This window comes from Carassius auratus, chromosome 15 (genome assembly GCF_003368295.1).
Source record: "Carassius auratus strain Wakin chromosome 15, ASM336829v1, whole genome shotgun sequence".
Taxonomy (NCBI): Eukaryota; Metazoa; Chordata; class Actinopteri; order Cypriniformes; family Cyprinidae; genus Carassius; species Carassius auratus.
Genome location: NC_039257.1, coordinates 19,724,713 through 19,751,564, shown reverse-complemented (window position 1 = coordinate 19,751,564; position 26,852 = coordinate 19,724,713). Strand labels below are relative to the sequence as shown.

Sequence of the window (26,852 nt, the reverse complement as noted above, 5' to 3'; positions counted from 1 at the left end):
GTTCGTAGCCCTGCCAAATAATATTGAAAGGGACTGAAATCATCGCATTTGAATTGCAATTTAATATTTTAAATTAGTGACGTTTAAATGAAATGCTTTCTAAACTGTTTTTTTTTATTCCTTTTTGCTATTCATGAGCTTTGGTAAAATGTAAGAATTAAGCTTTGGAATGTTTTAGTTTTATAGTAGGCCTATGTGTATTTTTTATATTGATGTGTGGAAGTACTGGTGTTCACATTCAGTGGATTGTTCAAACTGCCTATTGTCATTACTGCACTAGTACTGAAAGATAAAATGTTAAAGCAACTGCCGTCAGTGGATATCATTTATTTTGAAAATTATTTGTACTTGTTTGTAGTGAACTTGTGTTGTGGAAAAAGACTTTTCACAAATAATGTGCATTAATTATTAATGTGCATACTAACTAATGCACAATATTTGATATATATGTATTTAAAGTGCAATTAATTGTTATTAATTATTTTTTAAAACTACAAAAAATAAACAAAACAAATTGATTTAACACTCCCAGATAATAAGTGCATTACTTAAATATTTAAATTGTATTTCTTATCATAATTATAGCAAATAATTTAATAAAAAAAAATGAACAGTTACACATAAAACACAATATAAAGTGTGAAATAAATATGCATGCAGTTTTGCAAAAAGCATGGTAGGTTTAGCTATATTTCTTAAAAGCTTAACTAAGCATATTTGTAATTACAGTAGGCAATAATTCTAGCCTTTGGAGAAATATATTAAAATTAATTTCAATACATGTTTAATTCACTTCATGTTAGGACTAGCATTTTTTAAGCTTTGCCACACAAAACCATCTGTGGATGTCTTATTGAAATATATTAAAATGTTAAAAATGTAATTCACAATATATAAAAAAACAGGGCTAAAGCACATGCTATTACAGTACATAAATATTAAAAATATACTGTAGGCCTATACAATAGTTATAAAAAAGGTATTTATAACCAACTAAAATATTAATCGTTTTGCTATACACACAAAATAAACATAAATCATCTTTAGTTACATAAGTATGTTTTCTGTAAATACACTAAAACTAAACTAAAAGTATACTTGTTTTTATCATATTTCTTAAAATTATAATGAAACAAATATTTATTATAATGTATTTCTAATACAGTTTTAAGGAATATAGTTTAAATATGCTTTTGTTTAGCATATTTTTTTAAAGAAAAAATTAAGCATTTATTACCAATGCATTTGTAATTAGAGCTGAAGATCTTTGTTATTTATATAATCTTAAGCGGGCTCAGGTTTGGGCTCCAGTTTGCGAGGTAAACGAGCGGTCATGTGATGTGTTTCGATTAGCGCAAGAAAGATGCGAAAATGAATACTGAGAAGGTGTAACGGAGGCTTGCCTCTGGCGATTTCGTTTTGGTTGCACCAGCAACTAAAGCAAAGTCTGAAGTGTGGAAAAGTTTGACCATGTTTATAATGACAATAACGTGTGAATAATGATGCACTTTAAGTGAGTGCAGGAACGCTCTGAAGACATCTACAGTGATTCATTCATTTTCCTCCACAAAAACATGTAGATCTAGCCTAATCTCTGAGTGAAGGTTTTTCAAATGATAACTAAATATTAATTGATCTTAATGTGGACAAAGTATATACACTAATGTTGCCATTTTTCTTTTATTAAATATCATCTGCTAGTGCGAAGCAAATCCGGCGGAGCCTTTATCTTAATTTCGTAATTGCCAAATACCCATCTTAATTTAAAATTTATCTTAATTTAATTTGTTAAAAATGACTCGTTTTTATTGGTACTTCAATTAAACTTTTACAAAATATATTTAAAGTATGCTTATCATTAGCATATTACGTAAAAGTGTAATTAAGTATATATTATTTACAAATGTAATACTAATATAGTATTCAGTATATATAATAATAATATGCTAATATAATAATAATATAATATTCAGTATATTTTAAGTTCACTTTAAATAAGCATGTTGGAAATACAAATGTATTATAATCATACTATTTGTATTTTAAATATATTATGAATACATTTAATACTACATTTGTTCCACCTGGGTCTTAATGTATTATAATATTTATATATTTGTGGTTATAGCTTTTAAGAGAGTGATGATTTTAAACACACAATACACATGCTGCATTCACTTAAGCAACAATGGATTATATATCTCATGGTTATATTGTATTTTAAGTTTTCATTGCACAAACACTTGAACGAGCTGTGTTCAACCAAGTCTCTGCATTTTGACACAGAACCACCTCCTTGACAGCAACCAATCTGGCTTCAGAAGTGGACATTCAACTGATACTGCCTTGCTCTCAGTTGTTGAAGCACTAAGACTGGCAAGTGCGGAATCTAAATCTTCAGTACTTATCCTGCTTGATCTGTCCACTGCTTTTGACATGATTAACCACCAGATCCTCCTATTAACCCTACTGCCAAAGGGTTTTTATTTATATATATATATATATATATATATATATATATATATATATATATATATATATATATATACAGTCTTGTTCAAAATAATAGCAGTACAATGTGACTAACCAGAATAAACAAGGTTTTTAGTATATTTTTTATTGCTACGTGGCAAACAAGTTACCAGTAGGTTCAGTAGATTCTCAGAAAACAAACAAGACCCAGCATTCATGATATGCACGCTCTTAAGGCTGTGCAATTGGGCAATTAGTTGAAAGGGGTGTGTTCAAAAAAATAGCAGTGTCTACCTTTGACTGTACAAACTCAAAACTATTTTGTACAAACATTTTTTTTTCTGGGATTTAGCAATCCTGTGAATCACTAAACTAATATTTAGTTGTATGACCACAGTTTTTTAAAACTGCTTGACATCTGTGTGGCATGGAGTCAACCAACTTGTGGCACCTCTCAGCTGTTATTCCACTCCATGATTCTTTAACAACATTCCACAATTCATTCACATTTCTTGGTTTTGCTTCAGAAACAGCATTTTTGATATCACCCCACAAGTTCTCAATTGGATTAAGGTCTGGAGATTGGGCTGGCCACTCCATAACTTTAATTTTGTTGGTTTGGAACCAAGACTTTGCCCGTTTACTAGTGTGTTTTGGGTCATTGTCTTGTTGAAACAACCATTTCAAGGGCATGACCTCTTCAAGTATTTTAACATATGCAAACTGATCCATGATCCCTGGTATGCGATAAATAGGCCCAACACCATAGTAGGAGAAACATGCCCATATCATGATGCTTGCACCTCCATGCTTCACTGTCTTCACTGTGTACTGTGGCTTGAATTCAGAGTTTGGGGGTCGTCTCACAAACTGCCTGTGGCCCTTGGACCCAAAAAGAACAATTTTACTCTCATCAGTCCACAAAATGTTCCTCCATTTCTCTTTAGGCCAGTTGATGTGTTCTTTGGCAAATTGTAACCTCTTCTGCACATGCCTTTTTTTTTAACAGAGGGACTTTGCGGGGGATTCTTGAAAATAGATTAGCTTCACACAGACGTCTTCTAACTGTCACAGTACTTACAGGTAACTCCAGACTGTCTTTGATCATCCTGGAGGTGATCATTGGCTGAGCCTTTGCCATTCTGGTTATTCTTCTATCCATTTTGATGGTTGTCTTCCGTTTTCTTCCACGTCTCTCTGGTTTTGCTCTCCATTTTAAGGCATTGGAGATCATTTTAGCTGAACAGCCTATCATTTTTTGCACCTCTTTATAGGTTTTCCCCTCTCTAATCAACTTTTTAATCAAAGTACGCTGTTCTTCTGAACAATGTCTTGAACGACCCATTTTCCTCAGCTTTCAAATGCATGTTCAACAAGTGTTGGCTTCATCCTTACATAGGGGCCACCTGATTCACACCTGTTTCTTCACAAAATTGATGACCTCAGTGATTGAATGCCACACTGCTATTTTTTTGAACACACCCCTTTCAACTAATTCAACTAATTGCCCAATTGCACAGCCTTAAGAGCGTGCATATCATGAATGCTGGGTCTCATTTGTTTTCTGAGAATCTACTGAACCTACTGGTAACTTGTTTGCCACGTAGCAATAAAAAAATATACAAAAAACCTTGATTATTCTGGTTAGTCACATTGTACTGCTATTATTTTGAACAATACTGTATAGTAATGCATGTACATAAAAAAAATGAAGAAGGCATCACTACAAATTAGCATAGTTTATGTTTTTCCACAGTAATTCATACTATAAAATTAGTTTGTCCGTTGTGACAAGTTGCAGTTTGTTTAAAATAACAAACCTGTTCACCCGAAAGAAAACTCAATGAAGTGCTAGAAGACATCCTGTCATAGCTTTTTAGTACATAACGGCTACCGTAGTTGCAACATGCACTATTTGTTTGAAGGCATAATACAGTTTCACCGCTAGATGGGAGAAATTACTACAGAATGTCCCTTTGTCAATTTTGGTAATGACTTCCATATTGTAAGCATTGGCAAGTGTCTATTCTATAGAAAATAAATATTTTTTTATTTTATTCTTACATACAGTCAACAACAATCAACAACAGGGGAAGTCGTGGCCTAATAGTTAGAGAGTCGGACTCACAATCGAAGGGTTGTGAGTTCGAGTCTCGGGCCGGCAGGAATCAATTTGTCCTCTGTCTCCAGAGGACAAAGTCTACTTCTTTAGATGTCCTTCATTTTGAGACACAACCTCACAGGGACAGCTCTTGATGACCTCTTCAAATTGTTTAATGAACATTTCCCAGGATCAGTAACAGCTACTTCTTACCTATTTCATAAAGCTTATGGGCAGTATGGACAATATGAATCATATTTTTACTGTTCTGGATGCAGCAACTATATAGGTAAGGTTAATGGTTAATTGTTTGATACAGACACAAATTTGAAAAATGGTTCGTATTTTCTGGTTTTGAAATTATCTAGCCAAATTAAGGATATTCTGGAAAATCCTAAGAATACATTAGAAATAAAAATATCAACTAATGGCATTATTAATGACATACATTCAGGAATAGAGTATGAAAAACTAATCAGGAGTGGTAAAATTAGTGAAGAGGATTTGAGTTTACTGTGAAACTGTGATGGTATCCCAGTTTTCAAGAGCTCCAATTGTCAGCTATGGCCAATTTAGTGTCAGATCATTTAACTTGACCCAAAAGAATGCCAAAGACACAGTCAAAAAACTGTTCGATGATATGCAAAACAGTAAGCAATATACAGCTAAATCAACACCATTTTCAGAGATGGTTAGGGTTTTTGGTAATCCTCATCCAGTGACCATTCCAGTATGGCACATGCTTGCTATACAGGATCTTTTTGATATCAGGGTACAGCAAAGCTTGTATTATGAACGTTTCATTATCATTGGTGTCCTTTATAACACAGAAACTAACAAACGGCTACAAAAAAGAAACAACTCTGTAGTAGAGTTAACTGATGACACATTATGCAAGATTCTGACATTGTGTCATTTAAATCTGAAGGTTGTAATGAACAAATAAGCTGTGTTTTGGTTGGTTAAGGAGCTTTGGAGGACTGCAAGACACCTTTGTAGGGATTCTGACCTTAGAATTTCGTTCGTAGCCCTGCCAAATAATATTGAAAGGGACTGAAATCATCGCATTTGAATTGCAATTTAATATTTTAAATTAGTGACGTTTAAATGAAATGCTTTCTAAACTGTTTTTTTTTTATTCCTTTTTGCTATTCATGAGCTTTGGTAAAATGTAAGAATTAAGCTTTGGAATGTTTTAGTTTTATAGTAGGCCTATGTGTATTTTTTATATTGATGTGTGGAAGTACTGGTGTTCACATTCAGTGGATTGTTCAAACTGCCTATTGTCATTACTGCACTAGTACTGAAAGATAAAATGTTAAAGCAACTGCCGTCAGTGGATATCATTTATTTTGAAAATTATTTGTACTTGTTTGTAGTGAACTTGTGTTGTGGAAAAAGACTTTTCACAAATAATGTGCATTAATTATTAATGTGCATACTAACTAATGCACAATATTTGATATATATGTATTTAAAGTGCAATTAATTGTTATTAATTATTTTTTAAAACTACAAAAAATAAACAAAACAAATTGATTTAACACTCCCAGATAATAAGTGCATTACTTAAATATTTAAATTGTATTTCTTATCATAATTATAGCAAATAATTTAATAAAAAAAAATGAACAGTTACACATAAAACACAATATAAAGTGTGAAATAAATATGCATGCAGTTTTGCAAAAAGCATGGTAGGTTTAGCTATATTTCTTAAAAGCTTAACTAAGCATATTTGTAATTACAGTAGGCAATAATTCTAGCCTTTGGAGAAATATATTAAAATTAATTTCAATACATGTTTAATTCACTTCATGTTAGGACTAGCATTTTTTAAGCTTTGCCACACAAAACCATCTGTGGATGTCTTATTGAAATATATTAAAATGTTAAAAATGTAATTCACAATATATAAAAAAACAGGGCTAAAGCACATGCTATTACAGTACATAAATATTAAAAATATACTGTAGGCCTATACAATAGTTATAAAAAAGGTATTTATAACCAACTAAAATATTAATCGTTTTGCTATACACACAAAATAAACATAAATCATCTTTAGTTACATAAGTATGTTTTCTGTAAATACACTAAAACTAAACTAAAAGTATACTTGTTTTTATCATATTTCTTAAAATTATAATGAAACAAATATTTATTATAATGTATTTCTAATACAGTTTTAAGGAATATAGTTTAAATATGCTTTTGTTTAGCATATTTTTTTAAAGAAAAAATTAAGCATTTATTACCAATGCATTTGTAATTAGAGCTGAAGATCTTTGTTATTTTATATAATCTTAAGCGGGCTCAGGTTTGGGCTCCAGTTTGCGAGGTAAACGAGCGGTCATGTGATGTGTTTCGATTAGCGCAAGAAAGATGCGAAAATGAATACTGAGAAGGTGTAACGGAGGCTTGCCTCTGGCGATTTCGTTTTGGTTGCACCAGCAACTAAAGCAAAGTCTGAAGTGTGGAAAAGTTTTGACCATGTTTATAATGACAATAACGTGTGAATAATGATGCACTTTAAGTGAGTGCAGGAACGCTCTGAAGACATCTACAGTGATTCATTCATTTTCCTCCACAAAAACATGTAGATCTAGCCTAATCTCTGAGTGAAGGTTTTTCAAATGATAACTAAATATTAATTGATCTTAATGTGGACAAAGTATATACACTAATGTTGCCATTTTTCTTTTATTAAATATCATCTGCTAGTGCGAAGCAAATCCGGCGGAGCCTTTATCTTAATTTCGTAATTGCCAAATACCCATCTTAATTTAAAATTTATCTTAATTTAATTTGTTAAAAATGACTCGTTTTTATTGGTACTTCAATTAAACTTTTACAAAATATATTTAAAGTATGCTTATCATTAGCATATTACGTAAAAGTGTAATTAAGTATATATTATTTACAAATGTAATACTAATATAGTATTCAGTATATATAATAATAATATGCTAATATAATAATAATATAATATTCAGTATATTTTAAGTTCACTTTAAATAAGCATGTTGGAAATACAAATGTATTATAATCATACTATTTGTATTTTAAATATATTATGAATACATTTAATACTACATTTGTTCCACCTGGGTCTTAATGTATTATAATATTTATATATTTGTGGTTATAGCTTTTAAGAGAGTGATGATTTTAAACACACAATACACATGCTGCATTCACTTAAGCAACAATGGATTATATATCTCATGGTTATATTGTATTTTAAGTTTTCATTGCACAAACACTTGAACGAGCTGTGTTCAACCAAGTCTCTGCATTTTGACACAGAACCACCTCCTTGACAGCAACCAATCTGGCTTCAGAAGTGGACATTCAACTGATACTGCCTTGCTCTCAGTTGTTGAAGCACTAAGACTGGCAAGTGCGGAATCTAAATCTTCAGTACTTATCCTGCTTGATCTGTCCACTGCTTTTGACATGATTAACCACCAGATCCTCCTATTAACCCTACTGCCAAAGGGTTTTTATTTATATATATATATATATATATATATATATATATATATATATATATATATACAGTCTTGTTCAAAATAATAGCAGTACAATGTGACTAACCAGAATAAACAAGGTTTTTAGTATATTTTTTATTGCTACGTGGCAAACAAGTTACCAGTAGGTTCAGTAGATTCTCAGAAAACAAACAAGACCCAGCATTCATGATATGCACGCTCTTAAGGCTGTGCAATTGGGCAATTAGTTGAAAGGGGTGTGTTCAAAAAAATAGCAGTGTCTACCTTTGACTGTACAAACTCAAAACTATTTTGTACAAACATTTTTTTTTCTGGGATTTAGCAATCCTGTGAATCACTAAACTAATATTTAGTTGTATGACCACAGTTTTTTAAAACTGCTTGACATCTGTGTGGCATGGAGTCAACCAACTTGTGGCACCTCTCAGCTGTTATTCCACTCCATGATTCTTTAACAACATTCCACAATTCATTCACATTTCTTGGTTTTGCTTCAGAAACAGCATTTTTGATATCACCCCACAAGTTCTCAATTGGATTAAGGTCTGGAGATTGGGCTGGCCACTCCATAACTTTAATTTTGTTGGTTTGGAACCAAGACTTTGCCCGTTTACTAGTGTGTTTTGGGTCATTGTCTTGTTGAAACAACCATTTCAAGGGCATGACCTCTTCAAGTATTTTAACATATGCAAACTGATCCATGATCCCTGGTATGCGATAAATAGGCCCAACACCATAGTAGGAGAAACATGCCCATATCATGATGCTTGCACCTCCATGCTTCACTGTCTTCACTGTGTACTGTGGCTTGAATTCAGAGTTTGGGGGTCGTCTCACAAACTGCCTGTGGCCCTTGGACCCAAAAAGAACAATTTTACTCTCATCAGTCCACAAAATGTTCCTCCATTTCTCTTTAGGCCAGTTGATGTGTTCTTTGGCAAATTGTAACCTCTTCTGCACATGCCTTTTTTTTTAACAGAGGGACTTTGCGGGGGATTCTTGAAAATAGATTAGCTTCACACAGACGTCTTCTAACTGTCACAGTACTTACAGGTAACTCCAGACTGTCTTTGATCATCCTGGAGGTGATCATTGGCTGAGCCTTTGCCATTCTGGTTATTCTTCTATCCATTTTGATGGTTGTCTTCCGTTTTCTTCCACGTCTCTCTGGTTTTGCTCTCCATTTTAAGGCATTGGAGATCATTTTAGCTGAACAGCCTATCATTTTTTGCACCTCTTTATAGGTTTTCCCCTCTCTAATCAACTTTTTAATCAAAGTACGCTGTTCTTCTGAACAATGTCTTGAACGACCCATTTTCCTCAGCTTTCAAATGCATGTTCAACAAGTGTTGGCTTCATCCTTAAATAGGGGCCACCTGATTCACACCTGTTTCTTCACAAAATTGATGACCTCAGTGATTGAATGCCACACTGCTATTTTTTTGAACACACCCTTTTCAACTAATTCAACTAATTGCCCAATTGCACAGCCTTAAGAGCGTGCATATCATGAATGCTGGGTCTCATTTGTTTTCTGAGAATCTACTGAACCTACTGGTAACTTGTTTGCCACGTAGCAATAAAAAAATATACGAAAAACCTTGATTATTCTGGTTAGTCACATTGTACTGCTATTATTTTGAACAAGACTGTATATATGTGCCAATGCTGAAGGAAGGGAGGAACGTTGGGAGTAAGTTTAAACACACCCAAATACAACCAGACTACGCCACCCCGTAAAGAAACAGGGAATAACCAAAAATAAGGGACACAGGTTCGTAGGCTGAAGTAATCCGAGAGAGGCGTGTGAACAATGTACAAAAGGCTTTATTCAAATCACCATAATTAGTTAAAATGTTCAATGATAATCAATGTCAGTTGTCAGGTCATCAAACACTATCACAATCAGAAACTCTGTGTACTGGACAAAATAAAGATATCAATTTGAAAATACTCACAACAAAAAAAATAACAAACAAATAATAGAAGACACAGGCTTTCCAGTGGCAGGGGGCAGGCTAGATGGAGTGAAGACCCTATCTGTGGATTCGTGTAACACACGCACACACACGCACACACACAGTGAGAGGTGAATCCAAGCAGCACTGCAATCCACACAACTGCACCACTACCTATAATACTCCAAACCAGCCTCCCAGCCCCGGGCCAGCAGTGCCTAGAGTAAACCAAAACAAACAAAACAAATTAAATTCAACAATACAGTGGAAATATTTCCATCAAAGTAAACAAAAACATTTATAAAGAAACACTATTACAATATCACACTTAACTATTGCAAGTATACAAAACAGAATACTAATAAACAATGATATAAACACCACACAAAATAAAATGAATGCAACAGTCCGAATCGAGCAGGTCCCAGAATCAGAGTTCCCCAACACTAGCATCGAAACACTTATCAGGGGACGAGCGATGACACTAATAATGCCCTAGATGTAAACCAGCCCAAAAAACAGGAAAAGAAAAACAGCAGCGCATCCTCCTTTAACGACGGGTATAAACTTCCGCCTTCAAGAAACGCGACGGGAGAGACAGTTCAGCACACTAAGAAAGAAGAATTCTTAATTAAATCCTTGTCTTGCGAAAAAGAGGAAGCAGATTGATCACGCTTACCCAAGGCAATTCCTCGTACCACATGAAGTGTATAGTCGCTCACAGCTCACGATGAATTAACATGCAGGAAGACTTTTCACTGATTTCATGGCTGACATGCAGTGGACAGCCTGTGACCCAAACCGGGCATAAAACGCACGTCTGCACCGGCGAACTCAGCATCGGCGATCCCAGTCGTGACGCACACCAAAGCTATCTAACTCCTTAAAATACCATCAGCGCCACCTCCAATAGGCTATGGTGGGTGACAATCATGCATCAATGAGCCAATGAAACTGAACTACGTCACCCACCTTGCCACAATCTACCCCCAGCTCTTGAATCGTCGCCCCGCCGATTATTCCAATAACCCTAATCCCAAGGTCTAAACAATGTGGATATAGAACCAGTTGAGGCCTCAACAGCCTCCAAACCTGCCACCCTCCCTACAGCCCTAGGAAGATGGTTACGATTAGAGTGATGACCAGCAGTAGTTCGCCTAGTACGCCTCACTGCCCCATCCACATAAGATGGACCAAAGGGACCAAAATCAGTCAAGGGAAATTGTGGTTCCTCGCCAACCGACGCCCTATTCTCTGGAGGGGGGGCCAAGGGCTCCCGCCCTACTTTGGCCTTCAACAGAGAACGATGAACATGTCTCACCCTACTCACATCGTTGACCGGTGCAATGGTGTATACTGAGCCTCCTATTCCAGGAGCTTTCAGTACCTGATACATTACTGCACTCCAATGATCCTGGATCTTGTGACGACCCTTTAGACCATAGTTACAGAGATAGACTAACTGGCCTTCACTCAAGGGTGCGTCCCGGACACAAGAGTCATGCATCTCCTTGCGGCGCTCTGCAGCTAGACGTAGCTGTTCCCGGGCCCCTTCAAAGGCTACCTGCAGTCTCGTCTGATGCTCCAACACCCAACTGTTAACACTATCAGGACCCCTCTCCTGACCACGACCCAACAGAAAATCTACAGGTAGTCGTGGTTCCTGTCCAAACGTGAGAAAATAGGGAGACTCCAGTCACCTGATGGGGATATAACAGAAGAGTAGTTGGGGCAATGCAGAGACCCAGTCATCCTTCTGTGAACTAGGCAGTGTACGCAGGAGATTGTGCAGGGTCCTGTTAAAGCGCTCACACTGCCCATTGCCGGCAGGATGCCACGGGGTAGTGCGAGACTTCTCCACCTGGTATAAGCGACACAACTGCTGAATAAGGGAGGACTCAAAACTACGGCCTTGGTCTGAGTGGATGCGGGCAGGAACGCCAAACTTACAAAACCACTCAGACACAAGTACCTGGGCTATGGTTTCAGCTCGCTGGTTCTGGGTAGGGACTGCCTGCATAAATTTAGTAAAGACGTCAGTCATTACCAATACGTTCTCAATTCCTGAACGTGAGGGCTCAAGCAAGGTGAAATCGATGGCCAAGATCTGATTTGGCCTTTCTGCCAAGAGGTGACCCATAAAACTCTGAACTACAGGCTGGGTGTCCTTGGCAGCCTGGCATCTCTCACATTCACGGCACCACCGAGCTACATCAGCTGTAAGGCCTGGCCAATAACAGCGCTGTCAAACCAGCTCAGTGGTGCGGTCAATGCCCTGGTGCCCATGCCCTTGATGAACCTGGGCCAAGACCTCACGTCGCAAAGTAATTGGAAGAACCAACTGAAAACCCTCTTCACCTTCATCTGGGCGAAAGAAATGGCGATGCAATACAACCTCTCTATCCACCAGCCGATCCCATTGGCGGAGAAACACGAGAGCAGCTTTAGGCAGCTGTCTCCGCTCTGCTGGGGAAGGGGGAACACCTTGTCTCCAAAACTTTAGAATCTGACCAATTACGGGGTCGGCTTGCTGACAAGCGCCCATGTCGCCCTCAAAACCAGGCAACACGGAGACTACAGCTTGAGTTGCTTGAGGACGCAATTCTGCCACAAACACCTGCTTAACAGTGGCTGGCACTTCAGTTCCCAACAAGAGTGCATTCATCTCACACTGCCCAGAAGGGTCCTGTCTGGAGAGGGCATCCGCATTTCTATTGCTCCTACCAGAGCGATACCTGATGGTAAAATCAAACGCTGCCAGCTGGGCAGCCCAGCATTGCTCAGTAGCAGCAAGCTTGTCAGTGTAAACGATACACTTGTGCCCAAACAGATATCCGCGAAATTTTTCAGTCATGGCCCACTTGAGCGCCAAAAACTCCAATTTCATGGAGCTGTAGTTAACCATGATGCGCTCGGTGGGCCTAAGACTGCGACTGGCATACGCAATAGGTCTTACTCTCCCATTCTGCTCCTGAGAGAGGACTGCTCCCAAACCACCATAACTAGCGTCCACCTCCAGGATAAAAGGTAGGGAGAAATCTGCGTATGCCAACACCGGTGCCGTTGTAAGCCTCACCTTTAATTCATCGAAGCTCTGTTGGCACTGTTCCGACCAGGCATCAGCAAAGCTCTTCCCAGCCCGTACCCGGGGCCCGCCAGTAGTACACTCAGCCACCACACGATGCAGGGGGGGGCGGCCAGTTTCACGAATCCCTGGACGAAACGGCGGTAATAACTGGCAAACCCCAAGAATGAGCGCAGTTCTGATGCCCCGGTAGGACACCGCCACTGTGACACCGCCTCTATCTTGCTGGAATCTGTGGATACGCCCTGAGCCGAATTCACGTGACCAAGATACTTGACCTCTTTCTGGAAGAATGCGCATTTTGCCAATTTGGCCTTTAAACCCTCACGCTCCAAGCGACCCAGCACAACCTCCAAACGCTCCAGATGCTGCGAAACAGAAGAGGAGAATACTACAATATCATCTAGATACAGCAGTAACGAGCTACCCTGTTGGTCTCCAAACATCCGTTCCATCAGACGCTGGAAGGTGCTTGGAGCATTACAGAGCCCAAAGGGCATACGGTTAAATTCAAACAGGCCAAATGGTGTACAGAATGCAGTCTTCGATTTGTCTTTTTCATTGACGGGGACCTGGTTATAACCACTAGCCAAATCCATAGTGGAAAACCATCCAGCCCCCGTCAAGAAATCTAGCGACTCCTCAATGCGCGGGAGGGGAAAAGCATCCTTTCTTGTTTTCGCATTTAGCTGATGGTAGTCAACGCACATGTGTAGACTACCGTCCTTTTTCCTAACCAGCACAATGGGTGACGCATACAGGCTACAGCTTTCTCGGATCACGTTGGTTTCTAATAGCTGGTTAATATGAGATTTCACGACCTCATATTCTGATGGCGGAATCCGCCTATAGCTCTGACGAACGGGCACAGTATCCAACAGTGGTATCTCATGCGAAATCAAATTGGTGCAACCCAGATCACCGTCATGAGCTGAGAACACAGACTGATATCGCTTCAGCAATGCCCTGACCTCACCCTGCTCTCTCTGAGACAGGACTGAAAGATCAACTGCATCAATCAGTTCTTGAACTGGTGCAACTATTTCCGCAACCTGGGAACGCACTAAGACCCTCATTGGCTCTACCTCAGTTATCCCAGCTGGCAGACTTAACAATTGAACACTATTAAGTGTCCCCAATGTCGCACCTGCGTACAACATTACATCTGCGGTCCCCACATTAACCATGGGCAAATAAACTGTACCCCGAGCCACTCTAACCAGTGCAGGCAAGGCTAGCAGGCCAGCTGGCAGTCCAGACACTGGAGGCTCGAACAACACGGTTCCATCTGCATATTGTTCGGAACAAGTAGCAGGCACTAGCTTCAGCATACCACCTGGAATGCGACACGACTTACGACCCCGCAATTTAGCCCTACCAATACGCACCACAGAAGACTGGTCTCCCACTAGATGGCAATGTTGTAACGCCTGTAAGACAAATTTTGGGGCCTCCACGGAAGAGGGAAAATCAAATAAGCCAGGGCCATACTGTCCAAAGAGCTCCCGGTAGCTTCGACTAAGGACATTAATTCCCAGTACTCCAGGAACTTGAGTACAGATGCCCCCAGGAGGATCCCTGACCACCAAGACCCCGCACTTAGAAATCAAATGGTTACACATCTCAATATCCAATTCCATGTAGCCAATATAGGGAATTGACAAGCCATTGGCTGCACGAAGTTGGAGCCAATGGCACGACTTTAAACGGTCTATGCCCAATGATTGGAAATGAGTTTGGAAACAGCTTTCAGTAATGGTAGATACCATTGATCCTGTGTCCACTAAGCAGGGCACTGGAACACTACCCATATGAACAAGCAGGTGTGGTCATGACGACATCAAATGGGATAAAATAGTACTGGAGCCATTTCCTTCCCCAACCACGCCTTGGCTCTGCAACGCGGTGGGAATTAGTTTTCCGATGACATAGTTGAGTCAGGCGGTCCACTAACCTTTAGTGATGAAGCACTTGAAGGGAAACGGGCAAGTACGCGTTCTCCATCACACTCCCTAGCGAAGTGGCCTGATTTCTGACATCTACGGCACACAATCTGATTACGACGAGGGGATTGACTACGGGGTTGAGGGGCCTGTAACCGGGCGATACTTTGAGTCAGTTTACTAATTTGTTCTTGCTGCAACCGCAACATTTCTTTAACTTCCCCCAATTCAGACTCCTGAGACGACCTCACTGTGTGTTCTCACGAGGCTCACTCCGCACCCCATACTGGATGCCATATGCAGAAGGGAGCGCATGACTACGTCCCCTTGAAACCCCTAGCATACCCTCCCATTCCCACCGAAGTGCCTAACAACATACGTCTGAAAGAGTCAGAGTAGGTTGACCTCGTACCAACTGTTTAAGCTCTCGCCGAAGATAATTATCATTCACGTCCTCAAACTGATCACGCAACAAAACTTGAAAGTTTGGCATGGCATAAGGTGACTTTTGCTTCACTCGCTCCAGGAGGCCAATCAGAGTGAGGGAAAACTCCAACAAAGATTCCCCCTCCTGCTGCCTCCTAGAGAAGAAAGCCTCCTGCAAAGAAACATATGACCGTGAGCAACCATACAACTCCCTAAGCAGCGAAATAATTTTTACTGGATCATTACGTTCATCATCGGAACGGTAGCGAATCTCTTCCCTTGCTTCTCCCTCCAAATGGTCAAAGAGGAAGAATGCTTTATCAGATGCAGACATATAACGGGCCTGCATACAAGCCTGGGCCTCCTCAATCCACTCCTCAATATTAAGACTAGACCTGCCACTAAATTTTGGGCACCTTCGATCTCGTGGTACAAAAACGTACCTCTCAACGCACTCATTACTTGACTGTGGAGTGGAAAGAGGGGGGCCAGAAGCCATAGCCGGCGGCCCACTAGGATCCGGATGAGCAGATGATTGCTCCTGCCGCAATCTGTCATTGTCTGCTATCAACTGAGTCATGGTTTCTCTTAATTCTCGCAACTCTTCCTCCATATTTAACTACAAATCTCACTTACCACAAGAGAAAAGTGCTCACTGGACATACGCTGCTGTTTTTCCTTCGTCTTAATATTTTCACCACAAACTCAGTCCTAAAGGAAAAAAAAAAAAAAAAAACAAACAAAAAAAAAAAAACCACAAGCAACAGACAGTACACAGAGCAAACCATATACATGTACACGTCTCTCCCGAAAAAGAAAGCCGACCCTGCCGACTACGCCACAAATGTGGCAATGCTGAAGGAAGGGAGGAACGTTGGGAGTAAGTTTAAACACACCCAAATACAACCAGACTACGCCACCCCGTAAAGAAACGGGGAAATAACCAAAAATAAGGGACACAGGTTCGTAGGCTGAAGTAATTTTTTTTACAATGTACAAAAGGCTTTATTCAAATCACCATAATTAGTTAAAACGTTCAATGATAATCAATGTCAATTGTCAGGTCATCAAACACTATCACAATCAGAAACTCTGTGTACTGGACAAAATAAAGATATCAATTTGAAAATACTCACAACAAAAAAATAATAAAAGACACAGGCTTTCCAGTGGCAGGGGACAGGCTAGATGGAGTGAAGACCCTATCTGTGACACACGCACACACACACACACACAGTGAGAGGTGAATCCAAGCAGCACTGCAATCCACACAACTGCACCACCACCTATAATACTCCAAACCAGCCTCCCAGCCCCGGGCCAGCAGTGCCTAGAGTAAACCAAAACAAACAAAACAATTTAAATTCAACAATACAGTGGAAATATTTCCATCAAAGTAAACAAAAACATTTATAAAGAAACACTATTACAATATCACACTTAACTATTGCAAGTATACAAAACAGAATACTAATAAACAACGATATAAACACCACACAAAATAAAATGAATGCAACAGTCCGAATCGAGCAGGTCCCAGAATCAAAGTTCCCCAACACTAGCGTCGAAACACTTATCAGGGGACGAGCGATGACACTAATAATGCCCTAGATGTAAATCCAGCCCAAAAAAACAGGGAAAGAAAAACAGCAGCACATCCTCCTTTAACGACGGGTATAAACTTCCGCCTTCAAGAAACGCGACGGGAGAGACAGTTCAGCACACTAAGAAAGAAGAATTCTTAATTAAATCCTTGTCTTGCGAAAAAGAGGAAGCAGATTGATCACGCTTACCCAAGGCAATTCCTCGTACCACACGAAGTGTATAGTCGCTCACAGCTCACGATGAATTAACATGCAGGAAGACTTTTCACTGATTTCATGGCTGACATGCAGTGGACAGCCTGTGACCCAAACCGGGCATAAAACGCACGTCTGCACCGGCGAACTCAGTATCGGCGGTCCCAGTCGTGACGCACACCAAAGCAATCTAATATTTAATATCCACAGACGAAAGTATGGTACTTATGAAGTTATGTGCATTTCTTAGAATGAATTCAAGCAGGATAAATGTCAAGCCTGTGCCTGTGCTTATATTTTCTATAAGCTACATGGTATTAAACCATATTTTAGATTTGACACATTTAAAAGGTGTGCAGTATTACTTATATTATATTAATTATGCGTTATATTATTCAAAAGAAATTGTGGTTTACTTTGCATCTGAGCATTAAAAGTGCTAGCCTATTTTAGGGGGTAGGCTACATGGATTAATATGCAAAATGTGAATATTTTCACATATTATGCCTATATTTTAATTTATATTTTCAATATAAATATATATTTTTCCTTTAATAAAACAACATGCATTTTTGTTATTCGTTACCTGTCCTTTAACTTATTGGGGAAAAAACATTTGTCTGTAAACTGATTAAGAAATTCTGGCATGTTTAAACTTGAAGCACTGTATAATTTCATTCACATTATTTATGCCTAATTATCCTAAAACAAGAAACGAAGAAAATTAAACCTGCACAATTAAATCTTTGAAACTCGAATAAATGGACGGATTAATATCAATCAATCAATCACTTTTATTTATATAGTGCTTTAAACAAAATACATTGCGTCAAAGCACTGAACAACATTCATTTGGAAAACAGTGTCTCAATAATGCAAAGTGATAGTTAAAGGCAGATCGTCATTGAATTTAGTTATGTCATCTCTGTTCAGTTTAAATAGTGTCTGTGCATTTATTTGCAATCAAGTCAATGATATCGCTGTAGATGAAGTGACCCCAACTAAGCAAGCCAGAGGCGACAGCGGCAAGGAACCGAAACTCCATCGGTGACAGAATGGAGAAAAAAACCTTGGGAGAAACCAGGCCTAGTTGGGGGGCCAGTTCTCCTCTGACCAGATGAAACCAGTAGTTCAATTCCAGGCTGCAGCAAAGTCAGATTGTGCAGAAGAATCATCTGTTTCCTGTGGTCTTGTCCTGGTGGTCCTCTGAGACAAGGTCTTTACAGGGGATCTGTATCTGGGGCTCTAGTTGTCCTGGTCTTCGCTGTCTTTCAGGGTTGTAGAGGTCCTTTCTAGGTACTGATCTACCATCTGGTCTGGATACGTACTGGATCCGGGTGACTGTAGTGACCCTCTGATCTGGATACAGACTGGATCTGGTGGCCACGGTGACCTCGAACAAGAGAGAAACAGACAAATATTAGCGTAGATGCCATTCTTCTAATGATGTAGAGAGTACGGTGTTATGTGAAGTGTTTCCGATTCCGGTTTACCTAATTAATGCAGCCTAAAAATCCTTCAACAGATTTGGATATTAAAAGCATATTAGTATGTTATGTGTAAGCCAGGTTAAAGAAATGGGTCTTTAATCTAGATTTAATCTGCAAGAGTGCGTCTGCCTCCCGAACAATGTTAGGTAGGTTATTCCAGAGTTTAGGCGCCAAATAGGAAAAGGATCTGCCGCCCGCAGTTGATTTTAATATTCTAGGTATTATCAAATTGCCTGAGTTTTGAGAACGTAGCGGACGTAGAGGAGTATAATGTAAAAGGAGATCATTCAAATACTGAGGTGCTAAACCATTCAGGGCTTTATAAGTAATAAGCAATATTTTAAAATCTATACGATGTTTGATAGGGAGCCAGTGCAGTGTGGACAGGACCGGGCTAATATGGTCATACTTCCTGGTTCTAGTAAGAACTCTTGCTACTGCATTTTGGACTAGCTGTAGTTTGTTTACCAAGCCAGCAGAACAACCACCCAATAAAGCATTACAATAGTCTAACCTTGAAGTCATAAATGCATAGATTAACATTTCTGCATTTGACATTGAGAGCATAGGCCGTAACTTAGATATATTTTTGAGTTGGAAAAATGCAGTTTTACAAATGCTAGAAACGTGGCTTTCTAAGGAAAGATTGCGATCAAGTAGCGCACCTAGGTTCCTAACTGATGACGAAGAATTGACAGAGCAACCATCAAGTCTTAGACAGTGTTCTAGGTTATTACAAGCAGAGTTTTTAGGCCCTATGATTAACACCTCTGTTTTTTCTGAATTAGCAGTAAGAAATTACTCGTCATCCAATTTTTTATATCGACTATGCATTCCATTAGTTTTTCAAATTGGTGTGTTTCACCGGGCTGCGAGGAAATATAGAGCTGCGTATCATCAGCATAACAGTGAAAGCTAACACCATGTTTCCTGATGATATCTCCCAAGGGTAACATATAAAGCGTGAAGAGTAGCGGCCCTAGTACTGAGCCTTGAGGTACTCCATACTGCACTTGTGATCGATATGATACATCTTCATTCACTGCTACGAACTGATGGCGGTCATATGAGTATGATTTAAACCATGCTAATGTACTTCCACTGATGCCAACAAAGTGTTCAAGTCTATGCAAAAGAATATTGTGGTCAATTGTGTCAAACGCAGCACTAAGATCCAATAAAACTAATAGAGAGATACACCCATGATCAGATGATAAGAGTAGATCATTTGTAACTCTAAGGAGAGCAGTCTCAGTACTATGATACGGTCTAAATCCTGACTGGAAATCCTCACATATACCATTTTTCTCTAAGAAGGAATATAATTGTGAGGATACCACCTTTTCTAATATTTTGGACAGAAAAGGGAGATTCGAGATTGGTCTATAATTAACAAGTTCTCTGGGGTCAAGTTGTGGTTTTTTTATGAGAGCCTTAATAACAGCCAGTTTGAAGGTTTTGGGGACATATCCTAATGACAATGAGGAATTAATAATAGTCAGAAGAGGACCTATGACTTCTGGAAGCACCTCTTTTAGGAGCTTAGATGGTATAGGGTCTAACATACATGTTGTTGGTTTAGATGATTTAACAAGTTTATACAATTCTTCCTCTCCTATAGTAGAGAATGAGCGGAAATGTTCCTCAGGGGGTCTATAGTGCACTGGCTGATGTGATACTGTAGCTGACGGCTGAATGGTTGCAATTTTATCTCTAATAGTATCGATTTTAGAAGTAAAGTAGTTCATAAAGTCATTACTGTTTTGGTGTTGGGAAATGTCAACACTTGTTGAGGCTTTATTTTTCGTTAATTTAGCCACTGTATTGAATAAATACATGGGGTTATGTTTGTTTTCTTCTAAAAGAGAAGAAAAGTAATCAGATCTAGCAGTTTTTAATGCTTTTCTATAGGATATGCTACTTTCCCGCCAAGCAATACGAAATACCTCTAGTTTTGTTTTTCTCCAGCTGCGCTCCATTTTTCGGGCTGCTCTCTTTAGGTTGCGAGTATGCTCATTATACCATGGTGTCAAACTGTTTTCCTTAACCTTCCTTAAGCGTAAAGGAGCAACTGTATTTAAAGTGCTAGAAAAGAGAGAGTCCATAGTTTCTGTTACATCATCAAGTTGTTCTGAGGTTTTGGATATGCTAAGGAATTTGGATACATCAGGAAGGTAACTTAAAAAGCAGTCTTTTGTGGTAGAAGTGATGGTTCTTCGATACTTGTAACAAGAAGTAGAATTTACAATTTTGGCTATATGAAGTTTACACAGAACTAAATAATGATCTGAGATATCATCACTTGGCTGAATAATTTCAACACTATCAACATCAATTCCATGTGACAGTATTAAATCTAGAGTATGATTTCGACAATGAGTAGGTCCTGAAACATGTTGTCTAACACCAATAGAGTTCAGAATGTCTATAAATGCTGATCCCAATGCATCTTTTTCATTATCGACATGGATATTAAAATCACCAACTATTAAAACTTTATCTGCAGCCAGAACTAACTCGGATGTAAAATCACCAAACTCTTTAATAAAGTCTGTATGGTGCCCTGGTGGCCTGTATACAGTAGCCAGTACAAACGTAACAGGGGATTTATCATTAACATTTGTTTCTCTGTATAATGTTATATGAAGCACCATTACTTCAAATGAGTTATACTTGAAGCCTGCCCTCTGAGAAATCCTGAAAACGTTGTTATAAGTTGAAGCAACTCCTCCCCCTTTGCCTTTTAGACGCGGCTCATGTTTATAACAGTAATCTTGGGGGGTGAACTCATTTAAAATAATGTAATCATCAGGTTTTAGCCAAGTTTCTGTCAAACAGAGCACATCTATATTATGATCAGTTATCATATTATTTACAAAAAGTGTTTTCGTAGAAATGGATCTGATAATCAATAAGCCAATCTTTATCATTTGTTTATCCATATTGCATTTGTTTTTTATTTGTTGAACCTCAATTAAATTGTTAACCTTAACTTGGTTTGGACGTTTTTTGTATTTTCTAGTTCGGGGAACAGACACAGTCTCTATAGTGTGATATCTAGGTGAAAGAGTTTCTATGTGCTGAGAATTAACTGACCTCTGTGACAGTCTGTCATCATGATTAAACTCAAGTTCTCTCATTATAATCAACCAAATACGCAAGATGTAAAAAATAGCTTTAGTAATTGACAACTTAAGTGATTTTAAAGGGAGCCTTCTTTACTTGCTTTTAAAGTTGGGCAATAGCATATGGCCTAAAAAAATAATAATAATCCCAGATATTTTTTTTATTTAAAAAAAAAAAAAATCTGATTCATGATTTAAACCAATTTGTAAATCAATATTCAAATGACGAGGAAATTTTACAAAACAAGTTTTAACAGTTCTTTATGAATCATTTAGCAGTCAAATTTATAACTGCAACAATATGATTAAAAAACAGTAATGTTATTACCTTAATGCTGGAAAGACCTTTATTTTTATTTATTTATTTTTTTAATACTAGCCCATCATGCATCTAACCATCCACTCGGCGTTAAGAGTTGTTAAGATTAAAACTGGCAGCTCAGCAGTGAGTCAGTGTAATGGACGAAGGACCTGTTAATACCTGTTAATTTTCACTTATTTTTCACAGGATCTTAAGTGAAGTGACATTCAGCCAAGTATGGTGACCCATACTCAGAATTTGTGCTCTGCATTTAACCCATCCAAAATGCACACACACAGAGCAGTGAACACACACACACACTGTAAGTACACACCCGGAGCAGCCCTTACGAAAAATAACCATGGTTTTATCATAGTAAAACTGTAGTAACCCATGTTTTTTTGGCGTATTGACTGCCATTTGTAAAACCACAGATTTACTACAAATACCATGGTTAAACTATGGTTAATATAGCAAAACCATGGTTAATTTGTGGTTACCATGGTTTAACTACAGTAACCATGGTTTTTTGGTTTTATTTGTAGTAAAACCATGGTTAATTTTCGTAAGGGAGTGGGCAGCCATTTATGCTGCGGCGCCCGGGGAGCAGTTGGGGGTTCGATGCCTTGCTCAAGGGCACCTAAGTCATGGTATTGAAGGTGGAGAGAGAACTGATCATGCACTCCCCCCACCCACAATTCCGTCCGGCCCGAGACTAGAACTCACAACCCTCCGATTGGGAGTCCAACCCTCTAACCATTAGACCACGACTTTCCTTGAAGTGTTCCTGTAGCTCAAGTGGCAGAACATTGCATTAGCAAACGCAAGGTCGGGGGTTTGATTCCCCGGGAACACATGATAGGTGAAAATTGTTAGCCTGAATGCATAGAAAGTTGCTTTGGATAAAAGTGTCTGCTAAATGCATTAATTTAATATTATTTAATTTAAATTTACTCAATAAAATTTAACAGGTCAAGTTTCATGTACTTATTAGTTTGTTTTTTTTTTACTTAAGTAGATTTACTTAATTTCCAAATGTGTTAAATTTACTTGAAAAATGCTTGTGCAAAAACTTGCCAATTATTGAGTAAACTTGAGCACCTTGATAAGCTGGTTCAGGTGGGATTGATTTGGGTTGGACCTAAAATCTGTAGCACATTAGCTCTCCAGAAGCAGGGTTGGAAACCTTTGACCTATAGGGAATCCATACCAGCATGGGCAGAATATACAAACTGCTGCCTGGAAATGTAAGACATAGAGCAGGTTCAGAGAAATAGAAAGCACTTCTCAAAAAATAAATAAATAAACAAACAAACAAACCTTGGCAAGCAAGCCTCACCTTTTGAAGACTACATTTTATTTATTGAAGTTCAATATTTATCAAGCTGTCGAAGTATATTAATTTCATTAAATGTATTTTAACTTGACATTTTACAACAAAACATGCATTTACATGGTATTTATTTTATTATTATTATATTTTTTTTACAAAGCTGAAGAAAAAAAATACTTCTGTATGGATAGTCATTGGAAATGGTCAGTGTCAATTAAACTGCTGAAATCAAAATAAAAATCAGTGATATGCTTAATTTTGAAATATCCACATACAATTTTACATTTACATTGTCCAAATCAAATTAAAAAACAAGATTATGCTGATTACATGATTCACACATAATAATAAAAAACATTTATTTTCATGTAAAATGAATTAGAATTGAAAATAAAGAGGTAACAAAGTAAACTGTAAGAGAGTTAATATGAATTGACCTTATTAAAAGCTAAATATTTTACAATTTGAACTCTGATTTCCTTTGTTCGTATTCCATAGATTACTGGGTTAGAGCAGTTTGGAAGAAGAAGATATGACAAGGTACATATTACACGTAAATCTCTAGGCATGGTAGGAACCCTGTAGCCAACAAATGCAACCACAACACTGAGAAATGCAACCGCCAACACCATTAAATGAGTGCTACATGTATAGATGGCTTTTTGGCGTGACTCCCCTGAAGAAGAGCGTAAAATAATCACATAAATGACAATGTAAGAGCAAACTATAAATACACAGTCACTTGATGTTAAGCTGAAACCGATTATTCCAGCCATGTAGTTCTTACTCAAATCACCACAGGCTAAATTAACAACTGATGTGTGCTCACAAACACAATGATAAATCACGTTTGATTTACAAAAATAAAGCGGCCCAAGCAGGCCGACCATTGCAACAACGTAAAGCAAGTTACGGAAACAAAGGGACAAACAGAATATCAATGATGTTTTAAAGTTTACATAATCATGGTACTGTAATGGGAAAATAATGGCAAAAAATCTGTCGACCGCCATCCCAACTAAAATAGTCGACTGAAAACAACCTGCCATATGCAGACAAAACATTTGAATAAGACATTCATCTTTGTAAATCATATTTTTGCCAAACAGAAAACTGATTAACATTCTCGGAACAAGAAATATTGGCTGTATAAACCCAAGAGCTGCAATAAACCCAATCAGAATGTACATGGGTTCATGTAATTTGCTTTCTTTTACAATCACCAACATTATAACTGAGTTTGCAAACAATGTGAAAGCAAAGATGATGAAAAAAGGAATGAAAAGATATCGTCGATACTCTTGCAAATCCGTGAATCCAATCAAATAGAATTCCTGATGAGAGAAGTTGAATGTTCTGTCATCCATTCCTTTGATCACAATATGCTGTGAAGACATAAATGTTTACAGTTAATGCATAGAAAACATTTACAAAAGCAGTAAAAAAATAAGCTGAATATTAGAAACAAAGAATTGTGCTTACATTTCAGCAAAGAATAGTGTGCTTTAATGTGGCTTGTATTTCATGCTCAGACCTGCATCAACTCTAGCTAAATCTAAAACCTTTTTTAATTTTAATGTCTGAAAAGTTAGTTCTTAATGCTGTAATAACATGTGAAACAGTTTTTCAAGTCTTATGCTTATATCAGGCTCCGTTTCAATTGCTTCCCCCCTCTTTGGATTTAGGACATGATACCTCTCTTAAATATTCCTCATTCCCCTCCCCTGGTACAGTGCTAGGACAGAGACTTGTCATCATTATTACTATGTTATTTTTTTGTTGTTGCTTTCCTAAATCAATATGGCTTAGGGCAGCATTAATTTTTTGGAATATAAAATGGTTCTTGCGATCTTAACAGGCCTTAATTCCCGTAAGTTAAACTTCTGTTTTCTGCAATGTCAATCAAATTAACAAATATATTGCCTAAATAAATGAACTAAATATACTCTTTGTATTTTTTTTACTAATTGCAAAGCTATGCCAGCCACTTTATTCCATTACAGTTGAATAATATATTTTATTTATAACTATGATTTACAAGTAGAAAATCAAATGTGATCAAATACATGTCTTAGATTGTGAATCAAATGAGATGAACTAACCGCAAAATAACGGAGAGGCAACATGTCTTTCTATAGTGTTCTCTTCATTGACGAAAACAAAATTCATTACAAAATTAATTGAATGACCAGAAATAAATTAACATTGATATGAAATAAAAAATAAATAAAATTACTTAAAATTATTTTTATTTCAGCTAGTCACAAAGGCAACAAATAAACTAATAAATCAACTACACTGGACAAAATTATAAATGCAGCACTTTTGTTTTTGCATGCTGAACTCAAAGATCTAAGACTTTTTCTGTGTACACAAAAGGCCTCTCAAATATTGTTCACAAATCAGGTGTGCCTTAGGCATGCCACAATAAAAGACCACTCTAAAATGTGCAGTTTTATCACACAGCACAAGGCCACAAGTTTTGAGAGAGCATGCATTTGGCATGCTGACTGCAGGAATATCCACCAGAGCTGTTGCCTGTGAATTGAATGTTATTTTCTCTACCATAAGCTGTCTCCAAAGGCATTTCAGAAAATTTGGCAGTACATCCAACTGGCCTCAACCACCAACCATCTGTAACCACATTTACATTACATTAATGCCGTTAGCAGACACTTTTATCCAAAGCAACTTACAGTGCATTCAGGCTATAATTATTATTATTATTTTTAATCAAGATGTGTGTTCCCTGGGAATTGAACCCACAACCTTTTGCACTGTTAACACAATGCTCTACCAGTGAGCCACAGGAAAACTCGCACCACACCAGCCCAGGACCTCCACATCCAGCATCTTCCACCTACAAGATCGTCTAAGACCAGCCACCTAGACAGCTGCTGCAAGCCTGCAACAATCGGTTTGCATAACCAAAGAATTTCTGCACAAACTGTCAGAAACCTTTTAAAGGAAGCTCATCTGTATGCTCACTGCAGTAACATACTTGAGTGGGCAAATGCTCCCATTCAATTGCGTCTGGCACTTTGGAGATGTGTTCTCTTCATGAATGAATCCTGGTTTTCACTGTACAGGGCAGATGGCAGACAGTGTGTATAGCGTCGCGTGGGTGAACGGTTTGCTGATGTCAGTTTTGTGGATCAAGTGGCCCATGGTGGGGGTGGGGTTATTTTATGAGCAGGCACATGTTATGGACAACAACCACAGCATTTTCAGAATCAGAATCAGAATGAGCTTTATTGCCAGGTATGTTCACACATACGAGGATTTTTTTTTTTTTGTGATAGAA

The 26,852-nt window shown here is 38.0% G+C and overlaps 1 protein-coding gene across 1 annotated transcript; it reads right to left on the bottom strand.

Annotated features, from left to right (window-relative positions):
• Positions 1–23,970: 23,970 nt before the first annotated feature.
• On the bottom strand, positions 23,971–24,915 carry or55d1 (odorant receptor, family 55, subfamily D, member 1). The gene has a single exon (XM_026283150.1). The coding sequence runs from the start codon at positions 24,913–24,915 to the stop codon at positions 23,971–23,973; it is 945 nt and encodes a 314-aa protein (XP_026138935.1).
• Between the last annotated feature and the right edge of the window lie 1,937 nt (positions 24,916–26,852).

Coding starts and splice junctions, on each gene's coding strand:
- or55d1 (XM_026283150.1), bottom strand. CDS start 24,915: ATGGATGACAGAACATTCAACTTCTCTCATCAGGAATTCTATTTGATT.